Here is a 15,541-nt window from a genome sequence, read left to right on the forward strand (position 1 = left end):
TAAAAAGAGAAATAAAGTTAAGAAAAATGTGGGAAATATTTTACCTATCTAAAAAGCTAAAAGATTTGCTGCAGCCAGAGAAAAAAATTGTCTTTGAATGTTTAGGCAAACAAGACAAAAATTAAGCCCGATATTTCTCTTCCAGAGAAGCATGGGTCTAACAAATAGTACTGGAATAACACATGTCCATAAGTAAAAATATATTCTTCCTTTTTCTTCTTGACTGTCCTTTCATCTTAATTTTGTTAATAAATACTTAAATAAATTTTGTTATAAATACTGCCAGCCTTGATTTCTATCTCTGTTCTCACTTTTACTCTGAGATATCCTCAACTCCTCTAGGAATTTTGATTTTATCTTCTATAATTGCTGGTTACACTTTCAGGTATTAAATTTGTCTATTAGAATTTTTGTTGCTGTGGATGTCTTTTCTCTGTGTGAAGACTGAAAGGCTCTTGGGGACAGGGACTATATTATATACCCTCTGCATCTCTTAAAGATTCTTACCTTCCATAGGAATATATTAGGTATATTGTAAACTGTATTCATTTTATTTATAAGCTGTCTTCAGTTATTGAGTTAAATGAATAGACTTTAGAATTCAAGGTTAGGACCTAATGGGAACATTCAAGGGACAGTTAGTAGGGGTCAATTTGTTGGTGTACCTATCACCTAATTTTAAATTCTTGTTCCACAATTTACTAGCTTGTTGATCTTCTTAAGGGGAAAGCAGTAGTATTTACTTCACATAGTTATTATTAATTATATTAACTATGATAATGAGGACCAAATGATTAATGTCTGTAAATTACTTAGGAAAGTAAGCATTCAGTATTAGTTGTTATAATTCTGTATTAAAGTACTTGTTATTAAGTCACTGTTTCTGTAAATAATTAAATAGATATTCCTTATAGTGGCTATTATAGAACATGATCAGATGATGTCTACGTCTGAGGGGTCCTCAGTGAAATTATATGACAACAGAACTATGTTTTCATTATAGAGAATATTTATATTCTCAGTTGCAAGAAGGCATGCACTTAGTTTATCTGAAAACTATCAGATTAAGTTAACAAGAAGTGACCTTAAACTACCTGCTTTCTATTATATAAAGTGTTATCTGGTAGAAGATTCTTCTTCTAATTATTTTATGGTAATACCAAAATGCCATATCAAACTCACACATTTTATATCATAAGTGGAATTAAAGGCAACGAGGAGTCAGTAAAGGTTACAATTTAAACCTTACATTATTCTTCCACAAAATGATGAAATATATAAGGGCTCATTCTGGAATAGCCTTTTTAAAATTACAGTATAGGGAGCTGGGGATATAGCTCAGTTGGTAGAGTGCTTGCCTTACAATTATAAGGCCCTGGGTTGGTTCAATCCCCAGCACTAAAAAAAAATTATATATATATATAATTATATATATATATAATATATAATATTATAGGTTCAAGAACTCAGAACTGAAGTTTGTTAAAGAGGAAACTGGCAAGGAGTTTTGAAGAAGGTCTAATACACTGAACTTAACATTCCATCAAATCCAATCCAAAAGCGAAAAAAGTGTTGATATCACAAGAATCTCAGGTTTTTCACAAGACAGCAAATAGAGATATTTAATGTCTTTATCTAGGTTTCTCAGGTGTAAGTATAGTTGGAGCTAGTATGAGCATCTAGGCTCTTATCTCAAGGCAATGATTTCATTTTTTATAAATGAATATGAAGCAAGACCAAGAGTGTTACAAGTACCTAGGTCAAGACCAGCTACAGAGGACTTTAAAAACCACATCGTGTCTCCCAACTGTGGTGGATATTCCTCTCTGATAATTGCCTATGGCAGAGCAGAATGACAACAGTGACCAACTTTTCATCATGTTCATAGCAGACTGCTTAGGTTACTATATTGATGGATCTGTAATTGAAAGCAAATATATCATTGATGTAAAGCAGGAAGAACAAATGCAATATGTTTAAAATTATAATTCATTCCTTGTCAGATCTTTGATTAGGTATGTGTGAATTAATGCACTTTACTCATATAGATGAAGGACAAATTTGGGGTTTATAGTTTGGGGGCTATTTAAAATTCAACCTTGAAAATATCATTTGACATTTAGTTTAAATCATTTTATCTGCCTTTTCATTTTTCTTCTCTGAAGAAATACTAGTGATAGTTCTTGAATTAATTTTTATTCTTAATATTCTCTCTTTTGGAGAATTAATCCTATCTTTTTATGTATTTATATGTTATTTATCTTATACATATTGCTATCACAAATATACATTTGCTCTTATATATCTAATGTCTATGCTGGCCTTTACTGGTTATATTTGACTGCGCAGATGTTATTGTAAACTTTTGAGTCTTAGTTTTAACAATTACTCTCAGATTATCCAGTAACAATACATCACATTTCCTTCACTTACCTCTTGGTATGTGTAATATTTTGTCCTCTTCACTGTGTTTCCTCTCATCTTCCACCCAGATATCAGGAGCATCTTTGTTATTCAGAATCAGAATTATTCTAGATGTTTCAGATAAAACTCTTCTATTGTGCCAGAATTTGCAGATGTAGTGAAATTAGATTCAGGGTGCTGGAATTTCTTTCTTTGCTGGATTTATTGTTTTAAATTTATGGCCTTGTTTATCACAGTTACATTTTTAGTAGGTTTGACTTACAGAATTTTTTACTGACTTGAAATTCTGTGTGTATTACAAAATAAAAGTGGGCTTCATATGCACACTTCATGTTGAGATAGTATGGTGGAATCAAATGTTAATGTAATTTCCCATGACATTATTGAGATTTGTTCAGGTTCAGGGAGAAATAGAAGAGACAGCACATTGGTTTAATAAAAAGTTCCTGGAGACAATAACAGAGTCGAGAGACTATTTAAGAATCATTTGTGAACAGCTGAGACTTAAAAAATTTATTGAAGATGAAGTTTAAAAGTAAGTTTTAAAAATGTATTTTATTTTGCCATCTCCACATGATGATGAAAACAGTTTTCAGACCCTAACAAAAATTCATATGTATTTTTTATTTTAAATAATAATATGTTTTGAGTAAAACAAGCAGAATCTGTATTGTTTTATAAAGGTTGTCTTCCTGCCTTCTTTATTAGGTATGCTCCTAGACATCTTAAAATTTACGTAATAATGCTCCTGTAAAAATCTTGCCATATAGAATCATTCTTAACCCATGACAAGTTTTTGCCAATTGACACTGTGTGACTGTATATTATTAGTGTTTTTCTTCACTTTGTCATTTGTACCCGGTGACTTAATTGACCATCTGTATAATTTTTGCTTTAGTTGATGACCCCTTTTTGACCAGTTGAAGGTTATATTATAGTTGCTTATATTTTAAATTGAATTTTAAAAGAGCTTGAATGATTAGAAATTAAAATACTTAATGAACATTTATTGTTTGAAGGGTTTTTCTTCAAGAAAAAATGTCACTCTTTTTAGGAAATAGTGTATAAAAAAGAGAATAATGGTCTTTCTTTTTATTAAGATGTAAATTTGGAATTTTGAAGGAAATCTCTACATAGTATGAAATTTATGTAATTTTTCCATTTGGAAATGTCTCCACCACCTCCATTAAAATATATAAACCCAGTTATATTGATTATGCTTTTCTCACTTTTGGAAATGTGCTGTGGGGTGGTAGGAACACACCTTTAACATCTGGCAAATCTGGATTTGAATCCTCAACTCTTCTTTATGAACCTAGGTAAGTTACTTACAACCATGATCCTTATTTTCCTCTTCTTTGAAATTATGGGTATACCACTTTTCTAAGATGGTTTAAAAATGAGATGAGGAAAACAAAGTGCCTGACATCATAACTTAATTCTTTGCTCTCTCTCCTTCAACTCTCAGGCTGTTTTATTACTATTCAGGAGAGTAACTAGCAAACTAAGTAACTAACCTGCCTACTTTAAGGCTATTTTCAAATACACTTGTTGAAGGAGTTAATGGGGAACACAATCTTTAAACAAGTTTGTCAGAAAGTAACCTGGACATTTTATGTATAGTTGTTCTTTGTATTGTAGTCCTCTAGTCAAGAAAAATGTTTAGCCAGGCTTAGAACCCTATATTCACATTGGTATAGTGAAGGAACAAGGTTTAATACTTTCATGTTAGGACAAAAAGCATTAGAATTACTTTGTTTGGAAAAGTAAATCTATTTAAGAATATTTTTCTAAACTTAGCATGCATTGGTATCACCTCAGTAATGTGTTACCTATGCATATTTGGGGCATTATCTCAGATTCTGACTCAGTATATCTAGTATCTTTTATGGGACTTAAGGTCATCTCAACCTCTTCATACTAACTTCAATGATAGGATAGATGGTAAAAGTTTAAACAAATAAATAGAACAAAAAGCTTGTTAGCTTTATCCCTATTGTCTTAATACTATTTTTCCCATAAATCCAGGTAAATTCAGTAAGTAAAACTGACTGAAACCAATCCCTCATGTCAAGACCAACTCAAAACTTGGAGACAGTCTTTTATTTTACATAGTCTGTGGTAAAGACTACATCCTAGAACCTTTAAGGCCACACAATAGGAGTGTGTTGCATTATACAACACAAGATATGTGATAATCAATTTACTAAATTAAATTGTGTTTTTTTTTTTTTTTTTAGTTTAGAAAACAAAGAGTATTTGCTACAAGGATCCTTTATCACAAGGTCTCTTGATGAATTTGAAAAGTTGTTTGATTTACACAAAACAAATTTTCGTTTGGCTTTTAGGAAGACAAATACATAACACCAAATCGCCTATAAATGTTTGAGAGGTCAAAGAAACTCTACAGTTCCCTATGTCCTGCATAGCTAAGGTACTCTGCTGTTTTAAGATCATTATCCTTAAGAAATGTAAATAAGCAACTGTGGACTTTTTCAAAAATTAACCCAAAATGTAAAAAATTTAAATATGTCTACTTCTATCTCATAATAAAATCTAATGGTTTGCCATGGAAAAACTTTAAAAATGACCATCAGCACTTTGATGTTTGTTTTTAAATTTTCAAAATTTTCTTCCCCTTTAGAATAAAATGAAGCACAATTGCTGATTGTCATACCTTTGTGGTTATATCATAGTTTTGAAAGTACTGATCCTGTGCAGCTCTCTTTTTAGGGACAGCTATGGCAAGTTAAGGAGATGATTGAGTAATTGGAAGTTCTTGCTACAAGACCAATTCATCATCTGAATGTTTACTATTAAAAAAAAAAATCAGTACCTTGAGATTTTTTTTACATGTTAAAAGATTATTAAACTACTACCCAGTATGATATACTGTTAAGAACTATATTATATCTGCTCTGGAGATTTCTCAATTTCTCTTCTGTGGCCAGGTTTCTGCCAATTCTATTACCTCTCCCTTCACATGCTGCCATCTACACAGAATATCTGATTTCTTTCTTTCAACTTTCTCACAGTTCACACCAGGTAGCTGTTTTCAGACTTTCTGTTTTTTTATTTATTTTGAATCTTTAGTTTGAAAGATAATATTTGTCTTCCATTCAGGAGTAGTTGAAAACAAATACATTTTTACTTTTATAAATAGATGTTTTATTTTAGAAAGTATTTTTGTAGAAAGATTTTCTGTTTCTTAGCAGTTTATGTAATCAGATCTTGGTTCAAATTGGGTTATGTCATTTGTCTTGAGTGTTAAATTTGGAATGGTTTTCTTTGCTTCCAAAAATATAATTTATGTTAAAAATTAGTATGGGTTTCTAGAACTTCAAGGAGGGAGCAAGAATAGAGACTTGACAAAAATGAACTGATTAGTAAAATATTTGCATGTTAACATAGGTTTTAGCATCTATGCATCAGTTTGGATAAGTTATATTTCATTTTTATTGGAAAGAAAGTACAGAAATCTGTTCTCTATTATGACAGTTTTTAAAATTTTTTGTTTAAAAAAATGTCTTGCCAAAACAAAAGAAGAAAAAACAGTCTTCCCTATCTAATCTGAATTAAACACGTGTTTAGTTGAACGTGTGTTCAACATGTGTTCAACCTTGTGTTATGGATCATTTTTATACCTACCCACACAATCTCAGTTTAGACAGTTTTGGTTTTTCTCCCTGTGCTTCTTGAATTTTTGTCCGCACCTTAGGGACTACCTATATCCACATCTTGGGAGCAGCTGTTCTGCACATTTACAAGTGATCTTGTATATTGAGGTATATAACTTGCTATAGAATTTTAGCCCGAGAGCCCAGGTTGGCATGCAGAAAGAGTTCATTTAGCCTACATATTATATGGACTGAAGGAACTGAGTTAAACTAGAGAGTATTAAATAACATGTCAAACATTTTTTTCCTTTAGTGTACCCACTATCTCTGGATGTTGTCAGCTTTAATCAGAGAGAGAAAGCTTTCAGTTTAATGAAAGCCTCTGAAGTTTGAGAATGGTTTAACTGCATCAGTGATTAGCCCAGTGTACCTGGGTGAGGACTCAACTTCTTGGAGATTAATGCGTCTTCATAGGGTTGTTATGAAGACAAAATGAGAAGGTTTGTGTCGTTTGGAAACCTCAAAACACAGCATAATTTTATTGTTTGCTGCAGCTGCTGCTGTTTTTGACCATACTGGGTCAAACTCTCCATTTTTCAACTCCAAATACAGGTAAACAGTTTTTAGTTATTTAAATGATTGAGCAATAACCAGGAAGGGAGACATGGGTAGGTACTTGGAGAAAATGGGAAATTATCAAATGCTGAAAAAGATAGCTTAGAAATAAAAATTTTAGACACAAATTAACATACATTGCAAATATGTGATAAAGATTCCAGACACCATCTATTCTGGCAGGTTTTTACCATTCCCTTTCCCCTCTTCCACAGCAGAATAAATATTAAGCAAATAACCCAACATAATTTTTCCTTTTCTTTTGAAGACCCTTTTGATTTAATTTCAAATATGATAAGTCTTAAAATTTTTAGATTATTTGCCTTTTACTGTAGCTTAGGCACTTGAATGCTCAGAGCTACAGTTCCAAAGTAATTGCTTTTATTTATAGTTGCTTACTTTAGATGAACTTAAAATGTTTAAGAAAGTGGTTTGTTTCAGGAAATCAAGGCATACATTTGTAAGCCTCCTTGGAACCTTAAAATAAAAAAAAATCATTTATCAATTTGAAAGTGTCTCAAAATATGTTTGAAGTGCTTATTTACACAAATTAATTCTTTTGTATCTTTGCAAGGACACTTCTAAGGAACAACTTGGCAGATGACATTTTGATTTACATAATAAATAAAATCTTGCATTTGATTTCAGACCCATAAATAAGAGATTTATAGCCCTCTATAAATTTTGTGCAAAGCCAAATCTCAGTGTAGGGGATTAAGAAAACTCAAAATAATACATTGTAAGAAAATTAACAATTGGAAAAAAAAATGAAGCTTAATATGGGCTTAAAAATGACAAAATTTTGATTAACAATGTATGTAAAATATGTTACAAAATCTGATATGCTAAATATTTGATTCAGGTACTGGGTTTGACATTTAGTTACATTTAAATTAATAGTTTGCATCTTCAAACCTTTTACATCCCTTTTTTTCTTTCTGACATTGTATATGTATATTTTCAACAAATATTTGAGTTACAGTTTTTAAGTTCATTTTTCTTGAAGTTATTCTTCAATTTGCTGTGATAATCTGCATGAAACTAGATTTTGTAGATATGATTTCTTTGGAAGAAATAAAAAATCAAATTTGACAGTGTTACTTTTAACTTATTCTTTTTTTGTTGTTTTTGTTGCTTTTGATTGTGTTTGACCCCTTTTACACTGACATATATTCAATCTATTTTTGATGTCATAAATATAAAATGACAATATAAAAAAGCATTTGTCCTAGTGCAATAGTAATTGAAACTCACAGTTTTATATTAAAAAAGAATACTCAAACACCAAAAAGAATGTGTGATTATCATAGATGAAGTAATAATATTTTCAAACAATAATCTGTGTCAGGTAAACAACAGAAACAAGTTTGATCATTCCAGCCTCTGAAAAGTCAGGTTTTCTTAATTTGATTTGTATTTATAATACAATCACATAATCAATATATGACCTGGGCTGGTGTCCAATTACTCTCAGTTATTTTTCAAATAATTTGGAGGTGAATCCCATTATGGAGGGCAATGTAAACAATTTAGAACATATTAAGGATGTTTATAATCTAATTGAGTGATCCATTTCTCCACTGTGGTTCACTTCTACATTGAATGAACTGTAGATGTTTAACATTCTGCCTCAGGAGCAATGGATGTAGCACACAATGACAAAAATTTCATATTTTTCCTTTGAGAAGTTCCCAAAATATATTCTCAAAGTTCTAAATGAAAAGTTGTCTTAAGAACCAGGCACATTTTGCACTGACTGATGGTTATTTTTAGGTAAACCGCTTTGGGTTAATTAGAAGAAAAGTTGCTACTGTACAGTTATTATGCTCTATCCTCCCACCTTTTCCTGAAAATAATGAGATGTAACAAAAGTTTTCCTTTGTCACTGGCAGCTGCTCCTTTTAAGTGTATCAAAGTCTGTTGCTGTGGTTACGGCCTTTGTTTCCAGTGATGTTTTGTCCATACTTCTCCCCCCACCCTTAACAAAGGTTACTCAAAAGAATGAAATAATGAGTCATTCATTCGGAAATATGTTGTTAAAATATCCCTCTTTATCATTACATTTCACTGCTTAGAAACTAGGCTGTAATTCAAGGCAACAGTTAAATCTGAGAAGAACTGTTAAAAAAAAATCTTTTGATTTTTTTTTTTTTCATTTATAAGAAAAACCTGTCTATGTATTGAAGAACCTCTTACAAGTCTGAACAATTAAATCCTTTTTGGTTAATGTATTATTTCTGGAACAAGTAGATAAAATTCTACGCAGTAAGCATGATAAAAATCGTGCATGTTTCGCACAGCACAGAATTTTAGAGTCAAGGTTTCTGGGCACAAAAGCAGTAACAAAACAGTCCCTACAAAACTGAGTAACTTTGAATAACACAAGAAATAATTTTTGTTAATTTAAAATTTTAGAAACTGAAATGTGTCAAGTTGTAAAGTAAAATGTAATTAAATTATGGTACTGTACATACCAGTTGTTTCTATAATTGAAACTTTACAATATGAAAAATACATTAGCTCTGTACAGTTTTTACACGTAGGTAGGATGAGTTTTGAAAAACGATTCTTTTCCTTTTTTTCAGGGTCATACTCTTTAAGTCAAAAAAATACTGCACAACTTAGCTAATTACAAAGTGTAGACTTGAAACAATTCATGTCTTCTTTATTTCATGAATCAATCTTGGATTTTTGTTTTATTTGAACAGGGGATTTTTGTTTTGTTTTGTTTTCAGAGTCACAATGAACAAATCTTCCTCATTTTGTCCTTGAGGTTACAAAGTTTGGTAGCAACCCTTGGCCACCAGTCAGCTCAGTTAAGCCAGCTGCTGTTTATGGTCACTGATTCGGCCAGCTGTTGTGATTGTGCTCAGGTCCAGCTCAGTCTCTAGGTGTGTTTCCATCGTATCTTCCTGTGCATTCGTTTCAAAGGATTTATGAGAGAGAAGCTCATGATGCACCCCACAGTAACTTATTGTGGGCTGGTCGTATGCCAGAAAGGTTGACACATTCATAGATAAAGGTATCTGGGGAAAAATGACATGAGAAAAGTCAGTTATAAAGAGACAGACAACTTGGGGGGCAAGATTTGGAGACTGAAGTCTGACTTGACCAACCTCTACAGCTACATCTGTGGCTTTAGTGTCCCTCCACTATCCTTCTAATGTTCCTTATTTTCATATAGTGAGCTCAGAGCAACCACTTTAATGCTTGACTGAAGCTGCTTAACATTATCTTAACATTCTTAAGTAGTTTTACTTAAGAACATTCAGATAAATAGCAGTATAAGTGGTTATAAAAATGATTTTAAAAGTTCCTTCCTCAGAGGAGTCAAAATATTGCTTCCCCTAACTGGGATAAAACTGTGGCTTTAGAACTAAGAAAATTATTATTTGGTTACCTTTGGTATTAGGATGCAATAAAACAGTGATTCTCAAAATTTAGCATGCATGAAAATCACCTCCCTCTTCTTCAACTACCTATTCCATTGTCCCCTAAGTTTTTGATTCATTAGGTCTGGGATAGGGTATGGAATTTACTTTTCTTACAAGTTCCTATATGTTGTGGGTGCTGTTAATCCACACAGTACGTTTTGAGAACCATTGCAGAAGAAAATTGTTTTAGTTAAGTCATTCTGGCTATTCTTATCTATAACTTCATAATATTTATTTCATTATGAAGATTCCTTAAAACATTAATGCTGTACTTTAGTTAATGTATTCAAATTTAGAGCTCTAAGAACTCCCAAGGAAAATTCTTTGTAAAGGTCTAAAAATCATCAAAAGATGATGCTGGTTTGAAGGAACCAGTAAAACAGGTGAGGAACAGACTCCATTGCTAATAAAAGAAAGCAAGATTTAAGGATATGAAGGAAAAAAGTCAAGGATGACCATCATGAGCAGAAGGGAGACGTTACAGACAATAGGTAGTCTTGAATGTAATCAGTTGTCACAGTTTACAGATCATTCCCATTTTTTTTTCCAATAATACAAAAACGTGTCCTAAAAAGTAGGTGGCTTTGAGGAAACTTTAGCCCTGATCTTGACTTAATATTCACCTTAGTTCAGATATTGTTTGTATGTTCTCCAGAACCTCATGTGTTGAAATGTATTAAATGGTTGGAAACTTAAATTTGACTATGGTATTTAGTGGTGGGGCTTTGGGGAGTTGATTAGGTTTAGGTAAAATCATTGGGGCAGAGCCGGCCGGATTGAATCCCAGTGACTCTATAAGAAGAGGGAGAGAAAACAGAAGACACGTATATTCATATAAATGCTCCCTGTCTCTTGGCATATGATGCTCTATGTTGTCATGGGACTCTGCCATCAAGAAGGTTGTCATCAGATGACCACCTTCAGAACCCTGAGCCAAACTAAGCTTCTCTTCTTCATAACTCATCCAGTCTGTGGTACTGTGTTACTGGCAACAGAAAATGAACTAATGTAAAATCCCAATTACTAATTCATGTTCTTGAATTTCCTTTAATGAAAACTTGTTTAGTGAATGGATAAAATGCATTTCTGTTTGAGCACATCTAACTGAATTTCCCTTCTGATCTCAACTGAGATTAGAGCTTAAAACTAAGGAAAATAGGATGTCTAGGTTTTATTCTGTTATTAATTGCTTCTTTATTCTCCCCTCCCTTCTTCTCCATGATTAGAACCTTTAGTTTCTTGTCTTTCCATCCCTACCCTTTCACCCAAACTTGTTTCTCCTTCAATAAAATTACTTGAGATAACATTTCTTTACTTTCTCTTCAGTAAAAAATTCACTTATTTTGAGATTGTCTGTTTAATAAAATGAATATTGATGTATCAAAGTTAGTCCTTGGAAGCAAAAGTATAATCCAGTTCATCAAATGAAATTCCTGAGTAATTCTTTCTATTTATGTAGAATTTTAAAATTTGAAGCACAAAATTGTCAGATATGTAAATAAAATATATTATTACAATTTAAAAATAGTCAAGGCAATTGAGAGATCAGAAAAGTAAGGCTTAATAGTAAAGCAGAATACTTCCACTTAAAATAAATAACAATCTCTGTTGTTACACATGAGATAACTCAGATAACTAAAATATTTTATCATGTAAAAGCACTTGTGCAGCATGAATAGATTTCAATTACGGGGGAAAACAAACATAGAACTGCTATTGGTCACATGAGTTTTACATTAGCCTCTGGGAAGTCAATGCTCTGTAATGTGTTACGGGTCATATATCCATAGGATTTTATATACTTGTTCTTATTTGTCATAGAAACTTATGTATCATGCATGATAAATCCTTCCTGGCTTTCTTGGAATTACCTCTACTGTGAAAAATTTGTAATTTCTATGGTCACAATTTCTAAAAAATAATATGCCAAGATACATTTATTCTGTGTGTTTGTGTGTATACACAATTTCCTGCTTGAGTTAATATCTAGAGGCTTTTGGTATCCAGGGTGAAAGTCCTAATTTGAAGCATATCCATTAAATAGTTTGCTATGAATGTCTATTTTAAAAATCTCACATATTTTCTTTAGAGAATTTCTTATTGTTAAATATGTCTTTGAGACACTTTATCCATGCTTATACTATTTCAATGTATTTTCACTTTTATTTTTTACTTTTTAACTCTTCCTGAAATTGGGATAGTACTTATAAGCAGTGTAAATGTTTAACAAGTATTTTGTTCCTTGCAATTGAAAATGCATCTTAAAGTTGATGAAAGTTACTATCAAAAATAACAGAAAGGTGATCAGTAGGTAGAATTTAACAGCTAACCTTATGGGAGTATACCATGGATTTTTTGGAAGTTGACTTAAATGATTTTGAAAATATAAGAGTTAGTATATGACAAATACAAATGTGCATTTATAGGGGCACATGATATATATCTATATGCATGTATATATGTCATCTAATAGCTAGTTACTAATGATATCAAAACCATTCTATTAAGGTATGAGAAACAAATTTTGTTGATACATTTGATAACTATTACACATTTATGTTGTCTATATAAGCTATTTATAAATGTAATATACATACCTGTAGATTTATATGTAATATAGCATATGTATACACACATATGAACATTTAAAAATTTTTTGAATTGAGTTCAGATAAACCTTTGCTAGATTATGATATTTCTTCCCTGGTAATTTTATTGGAATGGTAAGATAAATTTTACCTTAAGTATTTTGTTAAGTTTATGTAAATAATTTCTTTCCTAGTTTCTTATTTCTAAGTATTTTATATAAAGGTGAATGGCATGTTTATTCTTAGTGACTGTCTGATGAACAAAAATCTATTTAACCTGTATATGAGACACTATGTTAAATAATATAATTCAAATACTAGTGAACAGATCAAGTGGTTTAGGTATAGAATAAGATCAGTGATTTTCTTTTTAATCATAATTTTTTCTTACAAGTTACTATACATGACAATTCACCAGATCTTGACTTTAAGTATGATTTCTACAACATATATTGAAATATGTAGTGTAAAAATGAATTTTATTTAATTTTAAGATCTAACTTTGTTTATTGAGAAGATGAAACTTGTGCTAAAAGACTATACTCTTTGCAAATACTTATTATATTAGCATATTAGAATATTCCAGTAGCATAGATATTTGTAATCTTAAGCATTTCATTTTGTTTTTATAATTGATTACATAAAATGTAATGAGTCTTAAGTATAATAAATGTAAATAAAAATATAATATTTGTTATGTAAATTTATATGGTAAGGAATATTTTTGACTCTAATAAAAATTATATTTTCATCAGAAAATTTCTTCCTCATAAGCATATTACATATATTATTTGTAATGCCTTTTCTTCCCCATATCAAAATCATAATAAGTATTGAGAACTTCCTCAATGTGGGGTATTAGATTCTTACATAAATTAATTAAAGTAGAAAGTCAAATGTAGCATGTGCAAACTCCTACTCCTCAAGTAATAACACACCATTGTAGTACTGTATACGAGGTTTATTTTGGTTCTTACCATAAAAGGAAATTATCTGCTACTTTCAAATTATAGTCACTTGTTTGGAAACATAGCAGATGACACTTTGTGACAGTTTCCTTATTGATAAAAGTTTGAATAGAAGGAAAGCTTCATATTTCAAATAAACTATATTAAATATTTGAATGTTAAAATCTGCATGTGGTATATTTCACATCAAGAAAAATATGATGCAGAGTTTTGGGCAACGACTGTGAATCCAGCAATTTTTTTTTTCAAATTCTGTTGGGAGGACATATCCTAGCACCACAAAGTGACTGATGACTGGGTAGTGATGAAGAGGCTACCAGTTGGCATTAGACACTGTGAAGCTTAGATGCAGTCCATGTAAATTCCACCTGTCACCAAGTCACAGCCAATGCAGCATCTTCTTCTTCAAATAACCAAGGGGCCTTGGTTTTCTTTGCTCTTTTTAGATTAGCTTGTTCTCTCTCTCACATCCCAGCATCTCTCCCATTTTCCTTCCCTCTCTCAGTTCCTCACTCCCCCTCCATTTTTACATCATTCTGTTATATGCTTTTCACTGTGGTTAAGGTGTTCAACAGTATGATCCTAGTTTCTACTTAGTGTTCCATTTTGGACAATAAACCACTTAGTAAATATAATAAGCACTGACTCTAGGTGTCTAACTATTAGATTGGTTCCAGAAAGGGCAGTAGGAGATTTAAATCTAATAAGGATACTGTTTCCCCAGAACTTTTTATTTTAAGACTCTTTTTTAAGAAATATTTTTAGTTGTTGCTGAACATAACACCTTTATTTTATTTATTTTTATGTGGTGCTGAGGATCCAACCCAGGGCCTCACACACGCTAGGCAAGCACTTTACACTGAGATACAACCCCAGCCCTTAATTTTTTTTTTTTTTTTTTTTAATTGGTGCATTGTAATTATACATGGTAGTGGGATTCATTGTGCCATAAAGACACAGGTACATAATAAGATTTGATCAATCTCATTTCTCAGTACTTTTCCTTCCCCTTTCCCTTCCCAAGTCTGTTTGCCCTATGCCAATGATCTCCTTTTATTATTATTATTTTAATTAGTGCATTACATATATACATTATACACACACACACACACACACATATGAGCATTTTTGTGTATTTGTACATATACATGGACATAGCATACTTGGTAGATTTCATTCACCAGTACTTCTCCATGTTCTTTTCTTCTCCCTCCCTCTCACTCCTCTTCTACCCCATTTGTCTTCCTTCTTTTTTTGTGAAAGCTCCCCCCCTTCTCTCTCTTTCTTCCAAGACCTTTTGTTTTAGAAGCTTCTATTTAAAGTGTCCATAGAATCCTCTTGTCCTATCTTTCTAAGAGAGAATAGTTTCTTTCAGTGTATTTTTATCTGATAAAATTTTATTTATAATTACTCATTTTATTTATAATTACTCATATTTAATAATGTTTTCCAGGTGGAGTAATTATTCTTGAAGCATAACTTGTAGAATTTCAGGGATATGGAAACTTATTCTCCAGAAAGCATTAACATATAGAGTTGAGCTAAGAAATCATTATATACCATTCTAATTATGAAAGCTAGTAGCTGACCCATTACTTTGGAAATTTTTCTTGGGAAAAAGTTCAATTCTGCTTAACTAGTAATATCTTGATGTCAATGACCTTTGCTAGTAGTAGTTTTTCAGTGTTTCAAAATCAATGATATGTGTCTTTCTCATAAAAATTACAGTTAAATAAAAATAACCAATTATTAATGAATTTCCCCATTCATATATAATATTTAAGCTTACGATTATATATTTATAAAAGGAAAGAATAGCTTTTTAAAGTTTCCAATTTGTGATTAAATAAAAACAACCATTTAACCTTTTATTCATTGCATAAATAATATCTATG

At 31.4% G+C, this 15,541-nt stretch overlaps 2 protein-coding genes across 4 annotated transcripts in view; one reads left to right on the forward strand and one right to left on the reverse strand.

The window, feature by feature from the left end:
* The window catches only part of CTNNA3 (catenin alpha 3), a 1,874,587-nt gene that overhangs the window by 669,259 nt on the left and 1,189,787 nt on the right, over window positions 1–15,541 (forward strand). The gene's annotated exons all lie outside the window — the stretch shown is intronic.
* The window catches only part of LRRTM3 (leucine rich repeat transmembrane neuronal 3), a 173,080-nt gene continuing 158,252 nt past the window's right edge, over window positions 714–15,541 (reverse strand). Inside the window, exon 3 of the mRNA XM_079135793.1 lies at window positions 714–9,682. Within this exon, the coding sequence (XP_078991919.1) occupies window positions 9,473–9,682 (210 nt within the window). The 3' untranslated portion in view covers window positions 714–9,472. The remainder of the gene's footprint in view (window positions 9,683–15,541) is intronic.

Source organism: Sciurus vulgaris (genome assembly GCF_902686455.1).
Source record: "Sciurus vulgaris genome assembly, chromosome: 4".
NCBI classification, from domain to species: domain Eukaryota; kingdom Metazoa; phylum Chordata; class Mammalia; order Rodentia; family Sciuridae; genus Sciurus; species Sciurus vulgaris.